The sequence below is a fragment of the Ceratotherium simum genome, chromosome 33, assembly GCF_057802395.1.
Source record: "Ceratotherium simum simum isolate JZ-2026a chromosome 33, ASM5780239v1, whole genome shotgun sequence".
Lineage (NCBI taxonomy): Eukaryota > Metazoa > Chordata > Mammalia > Perissodactyla > Rhinocerotidae > Ceratotherium > Ceratotherium simum.
The window spans coordinates 19,590,195-19,615,314 of NC_141932.1; the positions used below are offsets into that span (position 1 = coordinate 19,590,195).

General features: G+C 46.3%; 1 protein-coding gene and 2 pseudogenes across 1 annotated transcript in view; all 3 read right to left on the minus strand.

The window, feature by feature from the left end:
• On the minus strand, positions 1-12,952 carry LOC101397812 (cell adhesion molecule CEACAM21-like; annotated as a pseudogene).
• LOC101397549 (hormone-sensitive lipase-like) overlaps positions 11,956-25,120 on the minus strand; it is a 17,327-nt gene continuing 4,162 nt past the window's right edge. The window contains exon 3 of the mRNA XM_087421698.1: positions 11,956-13,098. Coding sequence (XP_087277824.1) covers positions 12,965-13,098 — 134 coding nt within the window. The 3' untranslated portion in view covers positions 11,956-12,964. The remainder of the gene's footprint in view (positions 13,099-25,120) is intronic.
• Positions 13,501-20,636, minus strand: LOC106803716 (cell adhesion molecule CEACAM6 pseudogene; annotated as a pseudogene).

Sequence of the window (25,120 nt, forward strand, 5' to 3'; positions counted from 1 at the left end):
TTTGAACATTTATTGACTCAATTATTCCACGTTTTTCCACTGCTTGTTCACAACAATTCTATAAATAAAATACGTCATGACCATCATTTTACCAATAAGGAAAAAATTCTATTTAGAGTTTAACGACATATAGGAGGGGAAGAGGATCACTCATATTTCATAGTCAGCCTGATGGGGTCACTTTTACTGGAACTGACTGGGTTGGAGAGCTCACAGTGATAATCCCTGGCATCTTCCCTCCTGACGGAGTCTATTGTGAGAGTGCCATTGCCCTGGGACAGCTTCATCCTCTCTGTGAGCCGTAAACTCTGGTTATTAAAGAACCACTGGGTGGAGATCTCAGTGTCATTTGTGAGGCAGATCAGGACCACAGTCTTCTGTGACTGTGGTATGGCTGGCTCAGAAGGAGGGCTGTGCCACTGGGTCTGTGGAGAAACAGAGGAGGTGACTGACTGAGACTGCGCCCCACTCCTTCCTCAGAGATCTCAGCCACTCACAGGGCCGCAGTGAGTTCTGTAAAGGTGACCCAGAAGATGGCCCTGACCCTCAGCAGGAGGTCGAATATTTTTGTTCAGGTGACCATCCGCAAGATGAGGGCTGTGCCTCCCCCTTTGACCCCCAGATCATCCCAGGTTGACCCCTGATCAGTCCCCCTGGACATCTCTGTAGTATCAGCACCAGGAACTTCTTCTCATCCCATGTGTCCTACAAGCTCATCATCAGGTGAAATTTTTCTCTCATAAACTTTCATTGAGTTTTTCCTAGAACTTTCTTTGATTTCAAAAAAGATTTGGCCACATTCCCTATAAATACTTCCGTGTGTGTTGGGGAAGGCAGGCTTGCCAGCCCTGTCTATCTCTGGGGCCAAGGGTGTGTTAGGTAAAGTGGGAAGGCATTTACTATTTGTTAAATAATTTATTAGGGAATGAAGATGGCCCCACCCAGTCTTCACAACCTTAGGACCTGGAGAGCTTCTAATCTAAAGGATTTCTCACTCTGAACAGGACTTTTACTTTCTGGCCTGTGGATTGAATATCACAGTGAAAGAAATCTCTAGAAAGGAGTGGTTACAGTTTTAACAAAACACAGGCATTGTTAGGAATAGAAGGAAACTACTCTATATGACCAGGATCATAAACAAAAAGCCCACAGCTAACATAACACTCAATGGTGAAACAGAGAAAACTTTCCTCAAATATCATGGAGAAGACAAAATGCTGTTTTCAACACTTCTATTTAGCATAATACAGGAGTCCTAGCCAGAACAATTAGGCAAGAAAAGAAATAAAAGGCATTAAAATTGGAAAGGAAGAAGAAAAATGATATCTTTTAGCAGAAGACATAATCTTATATGTATAAAACCCTAAAGATTCCACCCATGCACAAAAAAACTGTTGCAACTAATAAACAAATTCAGCGAAGTTGTAGGAAATAAAATCAACACTCAAAATCAGTTATATTTATACACAGTATCAACGAACAATCCAAAAAAGAAATTAAGAAAACAATTCCATTTATAATACATCAAAAAGAATAAAATACTTAAGAATAAACTTAACCAAGGAGGTAAAAGATGTGTACACTGAAAACTACCAAATGTTTTGAGAACAATTAAAGAAGACGCAAATAAATGGAAAGAGATCCATTTTTATGGATTGGAAGAATTAATATTGTTAAGATGTCAATATACCCCTAACTATCTACATATTGGATACAATCCTTATCAAAATCCCAATGACTTTTTTGCAGAAATAGAAAACTCCATCCTTAAATTCATATGGAATCTTAAAGGACTGCGAATAATTAAAAAAATCTGAAAAAAAAGAAGAACAAAATTGGAGGACTCACACTTCCTGATTTTAAAACTTACCACAGAGCTAAAGAATTAAAATAGTGTGGCACTGACTGAAAGACAGAAATAGATCATGGAATACAATAGAGATCCAGAAATAAAGCCTCAATTATATGATCAGATGATTTCAAGAAGGGAGCCAAGACCATTCAATGGAGAAAGGATAGTCTTTTCAACTAACAGAATTGGAAAAGCAGATATCCACATGCAGAAGAATGAAGTGGGGCCATTGCCTTACACCATATACAAAAATTAAGTGAAAATGGATCAAAGCCTAAAGTAAGACGTAAAACTATAAAACTCTTAATAGAAAATATAGGGGGAATGCTTCATGACATTGGAGTGGCAATGATTTCTTGAATATGACACTAAGAACACAGGCAAAAAAAGAAAAAATAGATAAACTGGACTTTGTCAAAATAAAAAAACATCTCTTCATCAAAGGACACGATCAACAGAGTGAAAGTTGACCTATGGAATGGGAGAAAATAATTTGCAAATTATATATCAACAAGGGGTTGATATCCAGAATACACAAAGAATTCCTAAACTCAACAACACCAACAAAACCAGATAACCTGCCTGAAAAATGGGCAAAGCACTTGAATAAACATTCAAATCAGCACTACAATGAGATACTCCCTCATATCTATTAGAATGGCCACTATCAAAAACACAGAAAACAACAGGTGCTGGAGAGGATGTGGAGAAATTGGAATCCTTGTGCATTGTTGGCAGGAAGGCAAAATGGTGCAGCTACTGTGGAAAATGGTATGGCAATTATTAAGAAAATTTTACATAGAAATACCATATGACCTATTACTTCCAGGCTCTGACTGTTGATTGACCACATGTAGGTGGTGTTCTGAGTCTCAGGTTCACATTAACACTACAGGGTCCTTGTGCTCCATGACGTTGGAGTTGCTGGTTGTGACGACGGGTGTGGGTAACTCCTCTGTGCAGGTAACAGACAATATTGCCCTATGTGGTACCTTGATTCCTCCCAGGAATCTTGAATCAGAGTTGGCATCTCTCACCTCTCAACCAACCCAACTGCTTAAAAGAATAAGACAGCTTTGTGTATCTCAAGACAAATGCATGAGGATAAAAGCACTCAGAGAATGTAAGGCCGCCTGCTCTATGTCTGGGAGAAAGCACAGACTTTCTCAAGTGTCAATATGTGCTGGCTGCACATGTAGAGTGGGGGGTGAGAAGGCAAAGTCCTTCCTTTATACTCCAGTGGGAGTGACATCAATACACCAAAAAACAAATGATTGTCTCCATTGTGTGTGTCCTACACTAAATGTTCAAACCCCAACATGAGACATAGTGCAGAGGGGGATGTAGGCACAATCCAGGTCTGTCAATCCTGTGTTTAAGTAGAGTTCACGCTACCCAACACCCGGAGGTCAGAGAGGAATCACTCACTGTATATGTGGAGCTGTCCAACTCCTACTTCACTTTGAAAATTTTTCTTTATAACTTGTAGGTTGTATTAACCTGTATCCTTCTGGGTGACCTTCTGGAACAGCAGGAATCCATTGAAGTATGTTCTCTCTCAACCACTGTATACAGGCCCTGGGGTAATTTCTTGTGTGTCTATTACATATAATGCAATTTGATGTTTGGGCTCTACTCTGTCTTCTTTGAACCAGCCATAGCCTATGCGATTCTCTGTCAGATTGTGAACAAGTAGAAGAACATCCTTCCCTTTGGTAGCATTGGGTGGCACCGATTCAACAGTGAGTCGGGCAGTGGTGGGCGGGTTCCAGAAGGTTAAGAGTGAGACTAGGAGGGAAGAGAGAGAGATCAATCAATATTTGGACCAATGTATTGGGATGGAAAGATGAGGCCCTGGGTCCTGAGCAGGTCTCTTCACCTTAGACTTGGAGTGTGTGTGTGTGTGTGTGCCTACAGGTCAAGGTCAGCAGCATGACCATCATTACTGCAGCCCCTCTGAGCTTGTTATTTCCTCTGTTCCCAACACTCTTCCCAGGTGTCTGCCTGGCTCACTCCCTCACTGCCCTCAGAGCCCTGCTCACTCTCAGGGGCGTCCTTGGGAGATGCCTTCCCTGATCACCTGCTCTAAAGACCCTCGTCCTTCACTTGCTGACCTTTCCTGCTCTGTTCCCTTTAAGATGCTTGTCATTCCCTGACATCACATTTTAGATTTCTTTGCTTATCTGTCTTCCTCCCCACAAACGGTGAGCTCCATCAAGGCAGGGACTTGTCTGATCTTGTTGTACCCCCAGTGCCTGGAACAGGCTGCAAACACCTGTGGATGAATGAATGAGTGCTCCCAGGGCCCTCCATGTCCTGCTGTTTATTTGGCAATTTCTAAGGGTGGCAGGTAAGGGCAATGTTTAGTGTCCCTACTTAAGTTTTTTCTGGTGTCATCCTCAAATAAATAATTATTATTATCATCAGTTTTCAAAAATTATTGGTCAGTGATGGGTATAGCACCTGAGGTAGTTCTGCCTCTCCCCACTTCAGATTATGAGAATTTCCTGTTGAGGAGTCCCCTTCTCTCATCCTACCCTTCTCCTGTGTCCTCTCCCCTCAGGGACAAACAGAAGTCCTTTGTCCCTTCACAGAGCCATTTACTCCTGACGAGACCCCGAGGAGTCTCTTTTCTCCCATCTCCTGCCCACCCTCAGGGAATCACCCCCTCTCACCTGCCAGCAGGAGCCCCTGCCAATGGTACGCACCATCTGTGGGCAGTGGCTGAGCGGGATTGCATGGTGGCTGCTGTCTTCTCTGTCCCTCCCTCTGTGAGAAGAGCTTGGGCTCCAGAAATGCTCACAAGCACTGCTGTCCAGATGCCTCAGCTCTGCTGTCCTTCCTCTCTCTCACTGAGCCTCCTCCTGGGGCAGGGGTTCCTCTGTGGGTCACATGGGCTGGGGGCGGGGTCTCTGCCCAGGACTCTGCCTCTACCTCACCTCATTCTGCCTCTCCCCCTTCTTCCTCCTTCCCTTCTACCTGTATTTTCTGTTCCCTGGGAGCTGCTGAGGTCTCTGCCTTCTTCAGCAGTGATTCTCTGCGTGCGCGCGCACACACACACACACACAGACACAGACACTCTTGTTTGGACAAGCACAAGCCTGGGGCATCTTGTCCTGGGCAGTCCCCACAACTCTGTTTCAGGGGACACAGTCAGCCTCCCCTTCTCTCATCCCCTTCTGTCTGTTTCCTTCAGAACAGGCACCCAGGGGCTATCCCAAGAACTCTTGTCACAGGGATGTCACCCTCGCTGCATATTGGAATCACCTGTGGAACTTTATAAAGATTGTGAATGCCCAGGTGACACCTTAGAAATGCTACTTCAGCAGCTGCCCTGATAACATGGATGCCCTGCCCCCATGATGTGAGGGGTGAAGGAGCCTCTCTTTATCTCCTGTGTACAGGGAAGGTCTGCAGATCTTGTCAAAATGTAGATTCTGACCCGGCAGGTGTGGGGTGGACCCAAGAGTCTGCATCTAACAAGCACTCAGGTGATGCTGATCACACAGGCCTGTGGGGCACACTTGCAATAGCAAGGCTGATGGGGACCCCGGTCCCTGAGAGGACGACCCATCCACCCCAGCATTGGCCTCTGCTGTGTCCTGGCCTGGGGGGTCTGTCAGCACCACACAAAGACCCAAGAATTCCCACACCCGGGGGATTATTTCTGCTTGTGACAGAGAAACTTATCTGGGCACTGGGGTCTTCCCAGTGTCCTCAAAAGCTTCAGGAAGGTTGGGTTTAATCCCAGGAGAAAGGTCACAGAGACGACTCTGGGGGTTAGAAAGGGGCAAGCTGAGTGATGACTAGTGAGGGGACCAGCCTTCTGTCTCTGGGTGTTACCAACCTGGCCTCTCCTTTCAGGGACAGAGACCCAGTATGGGTGTCTCAGAAGAAGCTACAGTTCCTGGGTGTGAAGTGGGAGGTTTCCTGCATGTCCTGGGTGAGAGGATGGTGGTGGTGGGGGGGTAAGGTGGCTGTGGGCTCCCTGGTCCTCAGGGGAAGGTTTCAGGGAGAACCTCCCGCATGTGTGTTGGCTGAGCTGTGGCTTAGAGCCTGTCCATGTGCTCCCTGACTGTCCTGGGGCCTCTGTCCTCTGCCTGGCTGGCTTTCCTCTGGTCCTTCCACCTTTCCCATGGGTGGTGCCAGGCAGGGAGTGGGGAGCTGCACAGGGGCCCCTAACAGAGCAGGGTGCTCTGAGGCCCCTAGAAGGAGTGAGTGGGACTTTCTAGGCAGGTAGGAAGGACCAGGAAGGGTCTGTTAAAGGGAGGGATGGAAATCAGGCTCCTTCTCTACCTGCCTGGTCAAAGCCAGGCTCATGTGTTAATTTTCTGTGTTGTCTTTGTGTTCTGATGTCGCCCCCTGGAGGGCATGAGGAGACCTGCAGCCAATGTTAGAGGCTGCCCCAGGGAGGTTGACCAGACTCCAGAGTGTGTGAGCTGACCCTGAGCCCTGGACAGAGGTGGGCTCTGATCTCCAGGCTGCAGGGCCTGGTCAGCCTAGATCCTAGTCACTGTGGGTCCCCAGGCTTCCCGACTCCATCTCAGTGCAGGGTGAGCCCAGGGAGAGGACAGACGATGTCCAGTGGACTCCTGATCCAGTTTCAGGAGAACTGTCCCCCCATGTGGATGTGCTGCCTCAGGAGGAGCTCTCTGTCTCTGAGGTTGCAAAGGAAGGGCCCGGTGATGGATCTCTTGAGGCTTTCGGGAGAGGGGACTGGCCTGGGTGGCTCTTCCCCAGAATAGCCTGTGTTTTTCCCATCAGAGCAGTGAGGTGCTGCATCGAAGTCATGTGTGTCCCTGTCTGTCATCTCTAGGCCTCCTGTCAAGGCCCAGGAGCTGGAGCAGCTCCATCTGGAGACTCAGCTGGGGGATCCTTTGGGTTCCTCTGTTATGTGAAGAGAGGCCCCATGGGACCCTTAGCCCCTCTGAGATGGAAGCAAACACAGATCCTGGTTCTCCTGTCCCATTCTTCATGGGAAGTTTCCCTCATTCACTGGGATGCCTTGGGCTGGTGAGATGTCTTCAGGGGACCATAGCCCACTGTCCCCACAGACTAAGGACTCTAGGGATGGGGTGTTATCCCCTGATCCTCTCCTGGTGCTAAGTCCACTTGGGGTAGAGAATCCAGATTTTGTGTCAGGTCAGGTCTCTGTGAGAAGAGGAAGGACACAGGTTGTTGGTCCAGGACCTCTGGGGAGAGAAGTCTCTCACAAGGTAGAGATGAGGAAGAGGTGTGATTTTCTGGGATGAATGGGGATCTGACCCCTCACTGTTAGGAGGCCCCTGTCCTCCCTCTTGACTCTACAAGGGGTATATGCTCATCCCTGGGACAACTGCAGGCACTTGCTGGCCTCCTCCCATGCTGATGCCAGTGCCCCTGTGTCTACACGGAGCATGCTCTGACCCCCAGGTGTCACACAGTGGTGACAGGCTTCCATTGTGTGGTTTCCCTCATCCATCTGATGAGTATTTACTGAGCATCCGTGGCATGTCAGGCTCTGGTATGGGCCCTGGGAACCCCACAGACAACAGGACACACGTGGGCACTGGCCACGGAGTTTACCTTGTGACGGGGAGACAGGCACTCAGAGAAAATCATGAAACTAAGGAGTTAATTCTAATCAAGAGAGAAGCTGTGAAGGGAAAGTGTCTGGTGCATTTGTAGCATGTAATGGAACCTCAGGTGGTCTGGGGATCACCAAGAGCACCCCTGAAAAAGTGACCTTTTGGCTAAGACCTGAAGCGTGAGTGGACATTCGCCCCGTGAAGGACTAAGGGTGTGGAGGGAGGAGCTGCCTGCAGAGGGACCAGCCTTCAGGTGGGCAGATGCCAGGCTGGATGGAGGGGCTGACAGAGTCCAGTGTGGGGAGTTTGGAAAGTGAGGAGAACAGTGGACTGAGTGAGGCTGGTGAGGGTCAGACCCTGCTGGGCTATGGGGGATGCTGGGGGCGTCAGCAGCCCCCTGCGGAGGCTCCAGGCTGTGTAGCTCTGCCGCCCTCTGGTGGACAAGGGAGGAAGTGTAGAAGGAAAAGTCAACGTGGCCTCATTTTATTCAGGCATCTCAAGCATTTTTTAGGTGTTTACAAAAAAATTTAATGCTGAATCATGTCCCACTCTTAAATTTTCAATCTCTTTCATCCCATATCTTCTCTGATGTACCCCAACAAGATTTCATCCAACTTAAGATGTGTGCTCTGATATAAGGCCAAATTCTGTCCACATTAGGGGTATCTAGTTACAACCTTCATAGCCCTGGGGATGGGCTGGAGTGTCTGCAAGTAGAAGGGAGGGTCAATGTCTGCGTGTCCTTCCTGAGCCAGAGTGTTCAGGTAGACAAGGCTACATTCCCTCCTCTCCCCTGACCGCAAAGACGTCAGACCAGTGGGGCAGAGGCAGATGGAATCAGAAGTCCAGGGGTGTTTATCCACATCCCTGATGCTGGATTTGAGGCTCTTTCTCACTTTTCATATTGACTATCAACTCTGCAGTGAACATCCTCACACACACACATCTTTGCCTCATGTGGAGAATGATCCAGGAGCTAGTTCATTCAGCACATATTGATGAAGCACCCTGTGCCAGGCTGGCGGCTGGTTGGTGAATTCAGTAGAGACAGGACAGATGTATCTTTCCTTCTCAGAGCTCCAAGTTCAGGGAGGCTCTTAGAACAGGGGTACTGGTCAATGTGTGTGTACATTAAACATTACGAGGCCAATATTGTTGTATGTACTAAATTACAATCCTGTTAGCAATATATGAGAATGTCCATTTTCGATATCCTCACCCTTCTTGGAATAATTCTGTGAGTAGAAAGCACAGGTGTCCATATGTCCATCTCTCTGTCCACACACCATCCCTCATTTATCCTCTTAACCATCCACCCATTCATCTTTTCACTAAGTGCTTTTGGCCACACCTCTGTGGTAGACCAGCTGCCAAGCAGCCCTGGGATTCCCTGAATGGCTCCCTCTGCTGGTCCCTCTAGGAATCTTGGTTCTACAGGTGGTGTGCCTGAGTACAGGCAACTCCTGCAGAACCTGTGATAACCGCCCAGGGCCAACTAGCGAGTAGTAGGTGTTGTAGGAGGGGTCTTCACATCCATGTGCAGGCTCGGGGAAGACTGAGGGAAGCAGGTGGCTGATGAGTTTGGTCTTAAGGCAGGAGGGCAGGTAGGTTTGGGCTGATAGGGAAGGGGAAGGAGGGTGTCTCAGGCAAAACCCAAAGGCTGGAACCTGCCTGCATGACCAAGAACAGGAAGGAGGTCATCCTGGCTGCAGTTTGAACTTGGGGGCTGGATTGATGAGCAGAAGTGTGTGTTTGTCCCCATTGTAAATATGAGGAGGGCTGGCGTATGGAGTGGTGCCTAGGTGGAGGGGTTTTCTATATCTGCTTCACCCAGTACCTCACCATGTAGAGGGTCAGCATAGATCTGGGAGAAGGGGCTGGTGTTCTGAGGTAGCCTGTGTTGCCCACTGACCCTGGGGAGGGAGAAGAGGGATTAGGACACCGCTGCACACCTAAACCTCAGATATGCAGAGCTGCAGGTGTCTTTCCCGGTGACTCTCCTCAGACATGTGCCTTGAGCAAGGGTGTCATGACCATGGTGGTTGTCATTGTTCTGAGGTTTGAATGAAGGCGATCCAGGCGTCCAAGGACCCAGAGCACAAGGCCCTGGTGACCCGGGGAGTGTCAGATGGTGCTGAGCAGGTTCATATGGTTAGAGTGTGAAGGACTTATGGAGGACAAATCCTCAACCCCACCTGGCAGGAGCTGTGTCTGTGTCCAGGAGAGATTATGAGAGTGACCCAGGACAGAGACAGGGGGTGTACAACAGGGCACAGAGGACCCTGGTGACTACTCAGATGTGGGATGTGAGGTGAGGTTTGTCTCCATGAAAGGCAGGAGAGGCCCCTTGGGTATCCAGGTGACCCTTAAACTGGGTATCTTGGGTGGTTTGAGTGAGTGACCAGCAGGGATGCTGGATGAGTTGGACCTGAGCCCCTGGGAAGGGCAGGGCTGGGTCTGGGGGATCAGAGTTGCCTCTGTGAATGGAACATTTATGGGAAAGAGGGAGATGGGAATGACTGTGAGAGTCCCAGTCTTTTCTCTTCACATGGGGGTTACAGGCAGTTGGAGGGGCCCTCAGGTGTTGGGTTCTACCCTGGGAGATTGGTCTTCATGCGTCCCTTATCCCTCGGGAGGAACGTTTGCTCTGCTGGGAAGGACACCAGGCATAGGTATCAGCTTGGAGAAGCAGGGAGAGTAGCCCAGGGGTGTGGCTCAGTCCTGCTGCCTGGGGGGCTCAGCTGGGGCTTGGAGAACAGGATGCTGTGCTCAGGGGGTGCTTCAGGCTGGGTGTTGGGTGTGTTTCCAAGGTCAGGCACCAAGGGTCAGAAGTTAATCACGAAAGGTTCCCTTCGTGTTGTAGGGAAGACAGTAGCCTGACTCTTAGGGACAGGGAGATTCCCTGAGAGACTGGAGCAGGCTTTCAGTGCCTCAAGACCACCCTCTGGGTGCAGCAATCTGCCATGTGGGGAATTGTAATGGATGTGCAAACAAATAACATCCAGACACGTGCAAAGGGTTCACGATTTATAAATTGGAGCAGAATCGGGTTATCCCTGTAATAACATTGTCCCTCATGCCTTTCTCACATAGAATAAAAATGGGCAGACCTCCCTGCTGCAGCGCCTGGTATGAGCATTCCTGCAACATTGTCCATGGTGCTGAAGACCACAAACTATCCAAAGGCTTGGGAATTCTGATCTTTGAGCTTCATCTGCTTTCTTTTTATTCTTTTTTTTTGTGTGAGGAGGACTAGCCCTGAGCTAACATCCGATGCCAATCCTCCCGATTTTTCTTGAGGAAGATTGGCACTGGGCTAACATCCGTGCCCATCTTCCTCTACTTTATATGGGACGCCACCACAGCATGGCTTAACAAGTGGTGTGTTGGTGGGCGCCCGGGATCCGAACCTGCGAACCCTGGGCTGCCGCAGCGGAGCATATGCACTTAACCGCTGTGCCACCAGGCCGGCCTCTCTTTTTGTTCTTAACAACTGAGCATGACTAACAAGGAAGCGGTGGAGAGGGCTGCCTGGAGTGTGGACTGGCCTCTGTCTCCATCACTCAGGAGCAGTGAGGTTGCTGTGGACATCACTGTGGGAACTGATCCCACAGTCAATATGAGCAAGTCCAGGCTGCCCAGGGGCAGTTTGCAGTGAAAATGATGAACACGGCCTTGTGAGGTGTGGTAGGCAGAACAAGGGTCTCTCAAAGATGTCCACATCCTCATCCCCAGAATCTGTGAATATGTTGCATGATAAAGGGAATTTACAGACTCAATTAAGGATCATGTGATTGGGAGATTATGGTGGGTTAAACAGGTGGGAACAATAGACTCACAAGGGTCCACATATAGATCCACAAAAACCTATAAGTAGCTAAATGGCAGATGTTATTTCTCATCAGTTATTACTTGAAATGTAAATAGATTAAACTCTGAAATTAAAGTCAGACATTGATAGAAAGAGGAAAGACATGATCCTTCTATAGAAAGACACAAAGAGGCTGAAAATAAAAGGATAGGGGGCCGGCCTGATGTTGTAGTAGTTAAGTTCACGTGCTCTGCTTCAGTGGCCCAGGGTTCACAGGTTCAGATCCCAGGCGTGGACCTACACACTGCTCATCAAGCCATGCTGTGGCAGTGTCCCACATACAAAATAGAGGAAGATTGGCACAGATGTTACCTCAGCAACAATCTTCCTCAAACAAAAAGAGGAATATTCGCAAAGGATGTTAGCTCAGGGCCAATCTTTCTCACCGAAATAAATAAATAAATAAATAAATAAATAAATAAATAAATAAATAAATAAATAAATAAATAAATAAAAGGATAGAAAGAATGTTCCCTGTAAATAGTAACCAAATGAGAGCTGGGATGGCTATATTAGTATCAGACAAAATAATCTTTAAATCAAAAAAAGTTACGGGAGGCAATGAAGGAACTTATATATTGTGAAAAGGTTCAATCCACCAAAAACATGTAATAATTATGAATATATATGCACCTAACAACACAGTGCCAAAATAGATGTAGCAAAAAGTGACAGAATTAAAGGGAGAAATAGTTCTACAATAATAGATGGAGACTTTATTTTTTATTTATTTATTTTTTTGTGAGGAAGATCAGCCCTGAGCTAACATCCATGCTAATCCTCCTCTCTTTGCTGGGGAAGACCGGCTCTGAGCTAGCATCTATTGCCAATTCTCCTCCTTTTTTTCCCCCCCAAAGCCCCAGTAGATAGTTGTATGTCATAGTTGCACATCCTTCCAGTTGCTGTATGTGGGACGCGGCCTCAGCATGGCTGGAGAAGTGGTGTGTCGGTGCGCGCCCGGGATCCGAACCCGGGCCGCCAGTAGCGGAGCGCGCACACCTAACCGCTAAGCCATGGGGCCGGCCCTAGATGGAGACTTTAATACCACACTTTCAATAACAGAACAGCCATATAGAAGATCAATAAGGAAATAGAGGACTTGGACACTATAAATAGAGGACAACACTATAAACCAATGAGACCTAACAAACCTATACAGAATATTCCATCCTGAGGGTTTATCTTGTGCAGGGCATGGTGCTCAGTGCTCCCATCTCTCACCACACACAACTAGTGCTCATCTTCTGAGGGACATCGTATCACCCCACTGTGGTGATGATGCACCAGAGACTGACAGATGGTGGTATCTGGAGTTGAATGTGACCTTAAGCCAACAATACTGACAATGTCAGTTCTCATTTTTGAGCACTTACTGACTCAATACAAGTCTTCTATGGACTTTCCACCTTCATTTAATTAACTATTCACAAAACTCTGTAGAGTAAGTGCATCATAACCATAGCTGAATACATAAGAAAAATTTGATATCAAATTTAATAAGTCATGGGAGGCGATGTGGAGTCACTGACAGTTCACAGCAAGTTGGATGTGGTCACTTTTGCTGAAACTGCCAGGGTTGGAGACCTCACACTGATAATCCCCAGCATCCTCACTCCTAATGGAGTCTATGGTGAGGGGGCTGTTGTCCTGGGACAGCTTCATCCTCTCTGTGAGTCACAGACTCTGGTCATTGAGGAACCACTGGATGGAGATCTCAGTGTCATTTGTGAGGCAGGTCAGGACCAAGGCGTCATTATATTCTGTGACCGTGGTGTTTCTGGCTTGGATGCAGAGCTGTGCCACTGAGTCTGGAAAAACAGAGAAGGTGACTGAGAGTGGGCCTGGGGCCTGGGGCCATGTTCCTTCCTCAGTGATCTTATCCACGTCAAGGTCCACCTTCCCAGAGGATGACCTTGACCCCTGCACAAGGTCGTGTATCTTTGTTCAAGTGACTCTCTGTAAACAGCACTGCACATCCACTCTGATCTCCAGATCATCCCAGGATGACTCCTGACTTGTCTCCCTGGACATCTCTGTAGTGTCAGCACCAGGAGTCTTTTCTCAGTCCACGTGTCCAGCAACCTCATCATCAGGTGTAATTTTTCTCCCATAGATTTTTTTTTTTTTTTGTAGAAGATTCCATCATGTTGGCTTACAGGTTAGAATAGATAACATCGTTCTTTTTTTTTTTTTTTTCTTTATTACGGTAACATCATTATACTTCTATTTCTGCATAGATTACATCTCCCATAGATTTTTATGTGACCCTTTCCTAGAACTTTCTGGTTTTATAAAGGATCTGGCCCTGCTCTTTATATATGCTTCCATGTATTTTGGGGAAAATAAGCTTGCAAGCCCTGTTCACCTCTGGGGCCAGGACAGCTTTACATAAGTAGGGAAGGCATTTACTTTTTTTAAAATTTTATTTATTTATTCACTTTTTCCCCCAAAGCCCCAGTAGATAGTTGTGTGTCATAGGTGCACATCCTTCTAGTTGCTGTATGTGGGACGCGGCCTCAGCATGGCCGGAGAAGCGGTGCGTCGGTGCGCACCCGGGATCCGAACCCGGGTCGCCAGCAGTAGAGCGCACGCACTTAACCGCTAAGCCACGGGGCCGGCCCCAGCATTTACTTTTTTTGTTGTTGTTGTTGAGGAAGATTGTCCCTGAGCTAACATCTGTGCCCATCTTCCTCTATTTTGTATATGGGACACTTACACAGTATGGCTTGATGAGCAGTGTGTAGGTCCCCCCCGGGATCTGAACCCATGAGTCCCGGGCCGCTGAAGCACAGTGTATGAACTTAACCACTACACCACCAGGCCAGCCCTGGAAGGCATTTACTTTTTGCTAAATAATTTATTAGGGAATGAGGATGGCCCGATTAGTCTACATGACCTTAGGACCTGGAGAGTTTCCAATTTAAATGATTTCTTAATCTGAAGAAGTCTTTTATTCTTTGTCTGTGGATTGACTATCATGGTGAAGGAAATCTCAAGAGAAAAGTGGTTATGGTTTTAACAAATGGATGTACACTTAGTCCACCTATAAATGATACACTTTTGGGCACTGTCCTTTGGCACACAGGCTGGTAAATAACTACTTCCAGGCTGTTTTGAGAAAACCAGAGAGATCTTCATCAAGGCTCAGTCCTGACGATCTAGGGACTACTTGCCAGAGGCTGTGCTTTTTTGACTGTGGTCCTACCCTGGCCAGTGACAGAATATAGGATCTGCTATTACATAGTATACTTGGGGATGAAGAGCTCCTGTGTGGATTGCTGGGGCCTCCCACTGACAAGCCAAGAATATCGTGTGGGCGGGTTAGAGGCCGCGTGGCAGGAGAGGCTGAGGTTTGTCCCTGGACGGTAATAGGAGTCTGAGGGGGAAACGGTGGGGGCATGGGGGCCATCTGGAGCAAACAGAATCAAGCCACGTGTGATGTAATCAGAGGGAAGGGGACTGGGTGTTGGAGCATAAATAACACATGGTAGACCAGGAGCAAGCCTGACAGTCAGGTGAGTACACACATTCCTCAGAGATATTGCGGGTTCCATTCCAGACCACCACAATAAAGCGAATATCACAATAAAGTGAGTCACACAAATTTTTTGGTTTCACAGCACATATAAAAGTTATGTTTACACTACACTGTAGTCTATTAAGTGTGCAATAGCATTATGTCTTAAAAACACCAATGTACATACGTTAATTAAAAATACTTTATTGCTAAAAATTGCTAACCATCATCTGAACCTTCAGCAAGTCATAATCCTTTTGCTGACAGAGGTCTTGCCTCGATGCTGATGGCTGCTGACTGATCATGGTGGTGGTTGCTGAAGGGTGGGGTGGCTGTGGCAATTTCTTAAAATAAGACAACAGTGAAGTTTGCCATATCAATTGATTCTTCCTTTCACAAACGATTTCTTTGTAGCACGTGATGCTGTTTGATAGCATTTTACCCACAGTAGAACTTCTTTCAAAATTGGAGTGTATCCTCTCAAACCATGCTGCTGCTTTATCAACTAAGTTTATGTAATATTCTAAATCTTTTGTTGTCATTTCAACAACTTTCACAGCATCTTCACCAGGAGTAGATTCCATCTCAAAAGACCACTTTCTTTGCTTATCCATAAAAAGCAACTCCTCATCTGTTAAAGTTTTATCACGAGATTGCAGCAATTCAGTCATATCTTCAGGCTCAACTTCTAAATCTAGTTCTCTTGCTATTTCCACCACATCTGCAGTTACTTCTTCCACCAAAGTCTTGAACCCCTCAAAGTCATCCATGAGGGTTGGAATCAACTTCTTCCAAACTCCTGTTATTATTGATATTTTGACCTCTTTCCATGAAACACGAATGTTCCTAATGGCATCTAGAATGGTGAATTCTTTCCAGAAGGTTTTCAATTTACTTTGCCCAGATCCATGGAGGAATCACTATCTAAGGCAGTTATAGCCTCACAAAATGTATTTCTTAAATAATAAGACTTGAAAGTCAAAATTACTCCTTGATCCATGGCTGCAGAATGGATGTTATGTTAGGAGATATGAAAACAACATTCATCTTGTTGTACATCTCTATCAGAGCTCTGGAGTGACCAGATACATTGTCAATGAGCAGTAATATTTTCAAAGGAATCTTTTTTTCCAAGCAGAAGGTCTCAACAATGGGCTGAAAGTATTCAGTAAACCATGTTGTAAACAGATGTGCTGTCATCCAGGCTTTGTTGTTCCATTTATAGTGCTAGGCAGAGTAGATTTAGCATAATTCTTAAGGGCCCTAGGAGTTTTGGAATGGTAAATGAGTGTTGGCTTGAACTTAAAGTCACCAGATGCATTAGGCCCTAACAAGAGAGTCAGCCCGTCCTTTGAAGCTTTGAATCCAGGCATTGACTTCTCCTCTCTAGCTATGAAAGTCCTAGATGGCATCTTCTTCCAATATAAGGCTGTTTCATGTACATTGAAAATATGCTGTATAGTGTGGCCACCCTCATTAGTTATCTTAGCTAGATCTTCTGGATAACTTGCTGCAGTTTCGACACCAGCACTTGCTGCTTCACCTTGCACTTTTATGTTAAGGAGATGGCTTCTTTCCTTAAACCTCATAAACCAGCCTCTGCTAGCTTCAAACTCTTCTTCTGAAGCTTCTTCAACTCTCTCAGCCTTCTTAGAATTGAAAAGAGTTCAGGCCTTGCTCTGGATTAGGGTCTGGCTTACGAGAATGTTGTGGCTGGTTTGATCTTCTATCCAGACACTAAAACTTTCTCCATATCAGCAATAAAGCTGTTTCTTTTTCTTATCACTTGTGTGTTCACTGGAGTAGCATTTTTAATTTCCTTCAAGAATTTTTCCTTTGTATATGCAACTTGGATAACTGTTTGGTACAAGAGGTCTAGCTTTTGGCCTCTCTTGGCTTTTGACATGCCTTTCTCACTAAGCTTAATCATTTCTAGCTTTTCATTTAAAGTGAGAGACGTGTGACTTTTTTTCACTTTAACATTTTGAAGCCATTGTAAGGTTATTAATTGGCCTAATTTCAATATTGTTGTGTCTCAGGGGATAGGGAGGCCCAAGGAGAGGGAGAGAGACAGGGAAACAGCTGGTTGGTGGAGCAGTTAGAACAAACACAACATTTATGGATTAAGTTCACCGTCTTATATGGGCACAGTTAGTGGTGCCCCAAAACAATTAGGATAGTTAACATCAAAGATCACTGATCATAGAACACCATAAAAAATATAAAAATAATGAAAAATTTGAAATATTGCGAGAATAACCAAAATGTGACACATACACATGAAGTGAGCAAATGCTGTTGGAAAAATGGCACTGATAGACTTGTTTGACACAGGGTTGCCACAAATCTTCAATTTTTAAAAGCCGCAATATCTGCAAAGTGTAGTAAAGTGAAGCACAACAAAATGAGGTATGCCTGTACTCACACCTCGAGATGGGGCAGTTCTGCCCAGAGGACAGTCACTGACATGAGCCAGTGATTCCATAAATGTCAGAACATGCGTCCAAGGAATGATCTAGAAGAGTGAGCGGGACAGGGAGGAGCTGGCTCAGTTTGGCAGCAGAACCATGTGCTTGTCCCTTTAATGTCACTTCTCTCTCTGCTGAGGGCAGTGAGGACCATGTTGATCTTTCCTGAAATAGATGTAGATGTTTGCAAATGCAGAAGTTGACTGAAGGAAAGTGCATGGCATGAACTTGCTGAATATTGGCTCTACTGGACCATTTGTGTTTGAAGATATGAGACAAATTTGTGGAGAGATTAAATTTCTTCTCTAAATGAAAATTATTATCAATGGCCTAAAGATCTAAGACTAATTGCTGGAAGAACAATTGGGTTCTTGAGAACACTATAAAGCCAAAGGCTTGCTCTGAAGAACAAGAATCACATTATGATCAAAGGAAGATGGTAAAGTAAGTTTGAAATCAGTGACTCTCTGAGTAGAGAGAGACATGTGAGTCCTGCTAAGAGGATGGAATTGGTGACGTTAAGTCTGAGGTGTTTCTTTATATAAAGGGAGAAATTATACCAAGTTCGTTGAAATGATACGTCAGTAAACTTAGGAAAGAGGGTCCCTGTCACCAATTTTTATGGTTAGTCAGGCAAATGGGGAGAAGCCCACACACAGGCAGGTGGTATGCTTTTTTCTTTTCTTTGACCTCAGGAAACTCAACTAGAGTTTGATGAATATAGTGCAAATTGGGCAGTGTCTAAGTGAAAGGACAGCGGCTGGTGGATCCCTCTATCTGAGAGCATCCCACCCTGTGGTAAAGGTGTCGTCATGAGGACCCACGTGTGTGAAATAGGCAGTAAACCAGTCAGATGGTGCAGGGTCTGGCCAGCCCCACCTTGGGAAAGTCTCAGGAACCACTGGAGGAACAGAAGCCTCACCAGGATGAGGATGTGGGCCAGGAGTGAAGGGGGTGAAGTGAGCCTGTGAGCTTTTGGGGACTGCAGACCTGTCCTTCTGCCTTTGACTCCCTGGTTAAGACATGTAGAGAGCAGATCAAGGGGTCACACATTCCTGTCACATGGCGTGTTCCACTCTTTGGCATCATGGAGGGAAAGAGCCCTGGATGGGAGCAGAAGCTTGCTCTCCTGGTGACCTGGGGAACTGGCTCATCATGGAGCCTCAAGGGACTGCTGCTCCCACTGATTTCTGTGTCCTTTACTATTTCCCAGGAGGGTGGGCCTGGCCACAGGTGTTAGGGGAGAGTCTGGGGAAGGCTTGAGAAGGGAGGAAGCTGTGCAGAGCAGGGGCAGTCCCAGCTAGAATGAAGGGGGAGGAAGATGAGGGACATGGAAGGGGCAGTGAGAGCCAGAAACATCCAAGGCCATGAGCTGTGGGGGTTACAAGTGACTTCAAAGACCCAAGAGACCAAGAGCCCATGGCTTCCCCAGGGGCAGGACTAGAACAGCCTTGAAAATCCTGCCATGGGTGAGCAGCCCCATAGTTACCATTAGACTGTCCTCTCAGAGTGGCCTTAGGGGCTAGTGGTCTGAGGGGTGAAACATGGGTCTCAGCCACTAAGAGAGAGGGAACAGTGTGTCCAGAACCTTCTAGAACTCTGCACCCAGATTCCAGTCTCTGAAAAGATTATGAATTATTTATTATTCATTCACCATTCACTCCTTCTCTCCTTCATCAAAAGCAATTGGGATTTTGTTACATGCTGGCCCTGTGCTGGTTGCAGGTATAGAGTGGGGAGCGAGAAAGCAAAGTCTTTTCCTTTACACTCCAGTGAGAGCGACACTAACACATCAGGAAACCAATAAATGATATCAAGTCCAGCACAGGGAGGGGGCGACCAGTCACCTGAGGGGGTGACCTGGACATTCCCTGCACTGACTCTGATTGTTGATGCAGGTGATATAGTTCTAGAGTAAATGGTGATGAATTCTCCATTTTCTCTCACTCCCCAGACCAGGATCTTTCTTTCTGAGCTGAAGACACGTAAGAAGAAAGGATCTGGACTGACAATTTGGTCTTGGGGTCCACAGACACCTGATAAGGCCCCTGGTGGAGGAGAGGATGGGGCTGTGGCTGCAGACAGAATTTGCAGTACTCTGCTCTGTTGCTCATGGTCTGTGTGACTCTGATTCAATGACTATATCTCCCTGTGCCTCAGTTTCCCCTCAATAAAGTAGGATAAATATTTGGCTGCCAGATTGTCAGTGAATTAACTTTAAAATATTCATAGTACCTGACCTAAATCTTGGTAGAGAGGAGCTGCCTGAATAAATGGCATCTGTTATTAGATCCCAAGAGAGAATACACCTGGGCCTGATCCCTGGTGGATGAGGAGCTGCCAGGAGCATCTTCTCTCCTCTGTTCCTCCCCTGGGGGCACTGACCTTCCTCTGGAGTCTCCTAAGTCCTCCAGGGCAGTCAGCTAATGTCCTGGGGACCTTGTCCATCTGTGCTCTCCAAGCTGAATCTCAGGTGAAGGATCAGGCTCCTCTCCTGCCTAGATGCAGCTCTTGGGGCTGAGCCCTTGCTGGTGACAAGCTCAGGAGGCTCGGGACTTGGGCAGCCAGGAAATCCTTGCTCCCAGTCAGCCCTGCCCACAAGGCCAAACCCAACCGTGGCACTGGCTCCCCACAGTCACTGGAGCCAGGAGCCCTGGGACAGGGGTCTGGGCAGGGGCTTCCCAGGCACAGCTTCTCTGTGAGGATCCCAGGGGGCTCCACATGACAGGCGTTGACTGACCAGCAGGGTCTTTCTCAAGCCATGGTCCTGGGGAGGGGCCCAGGGGGCTGGACTGAGACTGATCTCCCTCTGCTGAGTTACTCCCATCAGTCTGGTCCTTCTCTCTGCAGAGAATGTCTGCAGGGTCTGGATTCTGGAAAAGAAATCCCAATCTTTTGATGTTTGTGTCCACTGTGTGTGTCCTGCACTAAATGCTCAAATCCCAACATGGGTCGTAATGTAGAGGGGGATGCAGGCACAGTCCAGGCCTGTCAATCCTGTGTGTGAAGTAGAATTCACCCCACACAACACCCAGAGGTCAGAGAGGAATCACTCATGGTATAGGCAGAGCTGTCTAGTTACTTTGTCACTCTGAAAATTTCACTGTATGACTTGTAGGGTGTAGTATCCTGTGTCCTCCTGGGTGACATTAGAGAATTTACTTGAGTGTCTATTACATATGATACAATTTGATGTTTGGGTTCTTTGTCCTTTGTACTAGCCATAGCCTGCAAGATTCTCTGTCAGATTGTGAACAAGGAGAACATCCTTCCCTGCAGCAGCATTGGGCGGCACTGATACAATAGTGAGTTGGGCAGTGCTGGGTGGATTCCAGAAGGTTAAAAGTGAGACTAGGAGGGAAGAGAGAGATCAATCAATATTTGGACCTATGTATTGAGATGGAAAGATGAGGCCCTGGGTTCTGAGCAGGTCTCTTCGCCTTAGACTTGGAGTGTGGGTGTGGGTGTGGGTGTGTGATTAAAAATGGGTTAATCATCCAACTTAAGAAGTTAGAAAAAAACAAAGGGGACAAGAAAAGAGATAATTAACTTACAAGTAGAATATAATAAAGTAGAAGATAAATATAGAATCAAGAAGATCCAAACACTCAAAAATTACTTTCTTGAAAAGGTTTGTAAATTTTTAACACCTCTGGAAAAATTTGTCAACAAAATAATGCAAGAAGCACAAATAAGCCCTGTTCACAGTAGGAAAGAGCAGACACAACTACAGCTGCAGTAGGACTGAAAACCCTTAAAAATCCTCATGGCAATAAAGTTGATAATTTAGACAAAATTGACAACATTCCTAGGAAATTAAAAATAACAAAAATTAACTCTAGAAGAAATAGGAAACCTGACCTGTACTATAACCTTTAAAGGAAAATTAGTTAATAGTTAAAATATTTTCATACAAACACAGACAGTCATACACACAGACATTCATGCTCACACAAACACATACCTGCACACACGTGCACACTCACAAAAAACACACGTGGCTTTCAAATGAGTATGAATATCTCTATGGAGGAAAAAATAGGATTTTTGACCCTAATTCACATCATATAATAATCTTTTAAAAATTGATAAAATTCACTAAAATTAGAATTTCTGTTCTTCAAGAGACACCCAATTCTCTCTCTCATACATAATACAAGTTCTATATATGTGTGTTTGTGTATCATATGACAAGCCATATCCAAAGTGCATAATAAAATCCTACAAGAGCAATAAGAAAAAGAATGACAATCCAATTTTTAAAAATGGCTAAAAACTTTAAGACACTAAACAGTAGAATATGTGTAAATGGCCAATAAGCACATGTAAAGCTGAATTTTCTTTATTGTTTATTGGGGAAATGCAGATAAAAACAGTTATGAAGTATCATTTCAAACACAAAAGAATGGCTAAAATTGAAAGGACCAATTGAAAGGTCAATACCAAGAGTTGGAACATCTGAACATGTAAACACTGCTGGTGGGAATACAACTTTGTTCAATTATCTGGCAGGAGAATCTAAAATGTATAAATATTTTAGAAGATGTTCCAGCAAATACAATGGTATGTACCCCAAGGAAATGAGATAGACACACCAAAATACATGTAAAGAATATTCATATCAGTGTTATTCAGAAGAGCCAAAAGGACAATCCAAATGTCCAACAGAACAATGGATAAATATTCTGGAGTATTCAAACAAAGAAATATTACACAACATGGAAAATGAATGAATTACTGCTGCACTCAACAACAAGGATAAATCCACATGCACAGACTTGAATGAAGGTAGTCAAATGCCGAAGAGAAGATAAAGAATGATTCTACTTACGTAAAGCTCCCAAAGAGGCAAAACTATTCTCTGGTGCTAGAGGTCAGAATGGAGGTGATGTTGGGGGTCCTAATGGCGGGAGGGGCATGAGAGCATTTCCTGGCGCCGGCAATGTTCTCTACCTTGGTCTGGGCACTGGTTTCATGGGCGCACACATATGCAGAAATTTATTGCAATATTCATGTTACTTTACAAAGGAGTGTAAAATGTTCTCAGGTTAAACAAAAAAGCAGTATTCACAAATCAATCAAAGATCAGCTCATTCCAACCTTACACAACTCTTCTAGAGAATAGGAAAAGTAAAGAACACTCATTAGCTCATTTTATGTGGCAGTATGACCCTCATGTCAGAACCAGACCAGGAAAGAATGAAGAAGTAAAAGTGCAGCCACTTCTCATGAACAGAGATGGAAAATCTCTAAACAAAATGCTACCAAAATGAATCAGGATTACCAAGTTGAGTTGGTTCCCCAGGAATGCAAGGTGGGTTTAACAGTCAAAAATCAACCATTACCTTTTACCACATTAACAGAATAACTAGAAAATAACTTATAATGATGAAAAGAGAAGCAAAATGGCCTTTGATGAAATTTCCCATCCACTCAGATCTGAACAATCCAGAAACCAATGGCAAACTCTGAGCAGAGGGAAGCTCCTCAGCCTGATGACGGTATCTAGGAATGCAGCAAGCTCCATGCTTACCGGAGAGTCACTGACAGCATCTGAAGTGAGGCAAGGCTGTCTGTGTTCACCACCTGGACTCCAAGCCCCTGGACCTCAGGCCTCTTACAGATGCTCTCCCTTGGCCACACCCATGGGGACAGCTCAAGAGCAGGGGCAGAGCCACAGTCGGGGCTGGTGAGCAAGGGCCCTGCTTGGGGTCAGAGTGTCCCGAATAGACATGGGCCAGAGGGAGGGCAGCTCCCTTGAATGGGAGAACCAAGCTCATGGCTCCAACCTCAGACCTCAGTGGGAGAAGCAGGCATCCTGGGCCTTTCCTAGGGGCGACTCTGAGTGACCTCAGGCCTGTGACACATGGCAGGTTTCCTGATAAAGGGGCCACCAGGAGATACTCTTCTTGTGGCAGATAGGGAGAAAACAAGGAAAACATGCCAAGCCTCCTATTGCATGGCCCGGAACTGACCCAGATCTCTCCCTGCAGTCCATCAGCCTGAGTGAGTCATACAGCTAAGCCAGAGATAATGGGGGTGGGGGTGGACATGCCCCTCTCTGAGTGGGGGGCAGTACCATCCTAAGCTGAGAAAAACTTCCAAATCTTCTAAATCTTTAACGTTTATTTCCAGGGTTTTTTGCCTTCTCCTTATGAAGTAGGGGTCTGAGTAGGGTATTTCCAGGGAAAGTGAACAGGTCTGTGACCCACCGAAGATCACCTGGAAAGGATCTGAATAAAGAGGACCCTTCCCCTCATTTTCTCTTTTTCTGCTCATGGGAATTTTCTCTTAGCAGAAAGTCACCTGAAACTCTGGATCCGTTCTTTCCGGGGGCACACAGAGAAAATATTATGTCTAAATTATCTCAATCCCCACCTCTATTTTCTGGGAAAGAGGAGTTGTGGTGGCAGAATGTGATGGGGACAATATTAACATGAAACAATGAAAGTCACAAGAGCCTCTGCCCAGCCAGGAGAGCACTGGGCTGTGCTCACACCATGGACAGCTCCCTCCCAGCCTCTTTTCTTTAGCAAACGCAGGTGGGGACAGGAAAACAGAAAGCTGATGTCCACACAAATATGAGCAAGGAAGGAGCAACTATAGGTGGTGGACACATCGTGGGCATAACTTCTTCTTGGCCCTCTCTCCCAGTGTCCTAACCCCTCTTGCTCTCTTCAGCCCAGGCTCGGGGGGAAAGACACCCATAAAACCCATCAACTCTTCAAAAAGCCACCATCTGTTTCATCTCACCTTCCCCCATGAGCTCTCTCTCCCCTGCTCCTATCATCCCATTTCCACATACACTACCCCTCATAACTCTTGGTCCATTTAGACTTGCTCCTGCCTCCCTGCATCCTACATGGTCCTTGCCTGGGATGCCCTCCCCCCTTTCTCCATGAACCTGCTCCTTCCCCTTCTTTACAGCCAAGCTCACTGGCCATCTTGCCACCATGTCATCCCAACCCACTGGTGGACACAATGGGCCCCTCTGAACTCCCTTCTCCGACTCTTCTCCTTTGTGTTGCGACAACATGTTCAGAAGCAGTTACCTATGCTCATGTCATGTGTCCTATGGATTTGAGTTCCCAAGAGACAAGCAGGATGAGCCTAGTTGTGGTTCTCAATGGCCCCGTTGCTCCTCCACAAGGGCCTGAAACAGGAAAATGGCTATAAGTGTTCAGAGAATGAATAAAGGAAAGAAAGATGGATAACTGGGTGACATCTGCTTCTGCTCCACATAGTTACTATGGGAATGCTGCAGACCTGAAGAAATGGACATTCACATACACTCCCAGTGGTGCATTGGTGCCAGTTTTATACACGGTAATGTGTAGGTTCCTCTCCTAAATTTTTTGTATGTCTTAAGAAAAAATTCACATACCTACAATTTACCATTTTAACCATTTTGAAGTGTGAGGCCACGGGAATATGGCTCTTCCAGTCCCACTAGAGTTCTACTGTGCTGCAGGATAGACCCAGGGTGCCTAGAGTCCTGCAGATCCTGTTAAGATGCAGATTCTGACCCGGTGTGGGGTGGACCCGAGAGTCTGCATCTAACAAGCTCTCAGGTGATGCTGATCACACTGGCCTGTGGGGCACACTTTCAACAGCAAGGCTGATGGGGACCCCTGTCCTCTGAGAGGATGGTCCACCCACCCCAGCATTGGCCTCTGCTGTGTCCTGGCCTTGGGGTCTGTCAGCACCACACAGAGACCAAGGAGTACCCAAACCCCGCGGATTATTTCCTCTTGTGACACAGAAACACAGCTGGGCACCAGGGTCTTCCCCATGTCCTCAAATGCTCTGGGAAGGTTGGATTTACTGCCAGCAGGAAGGTCACAG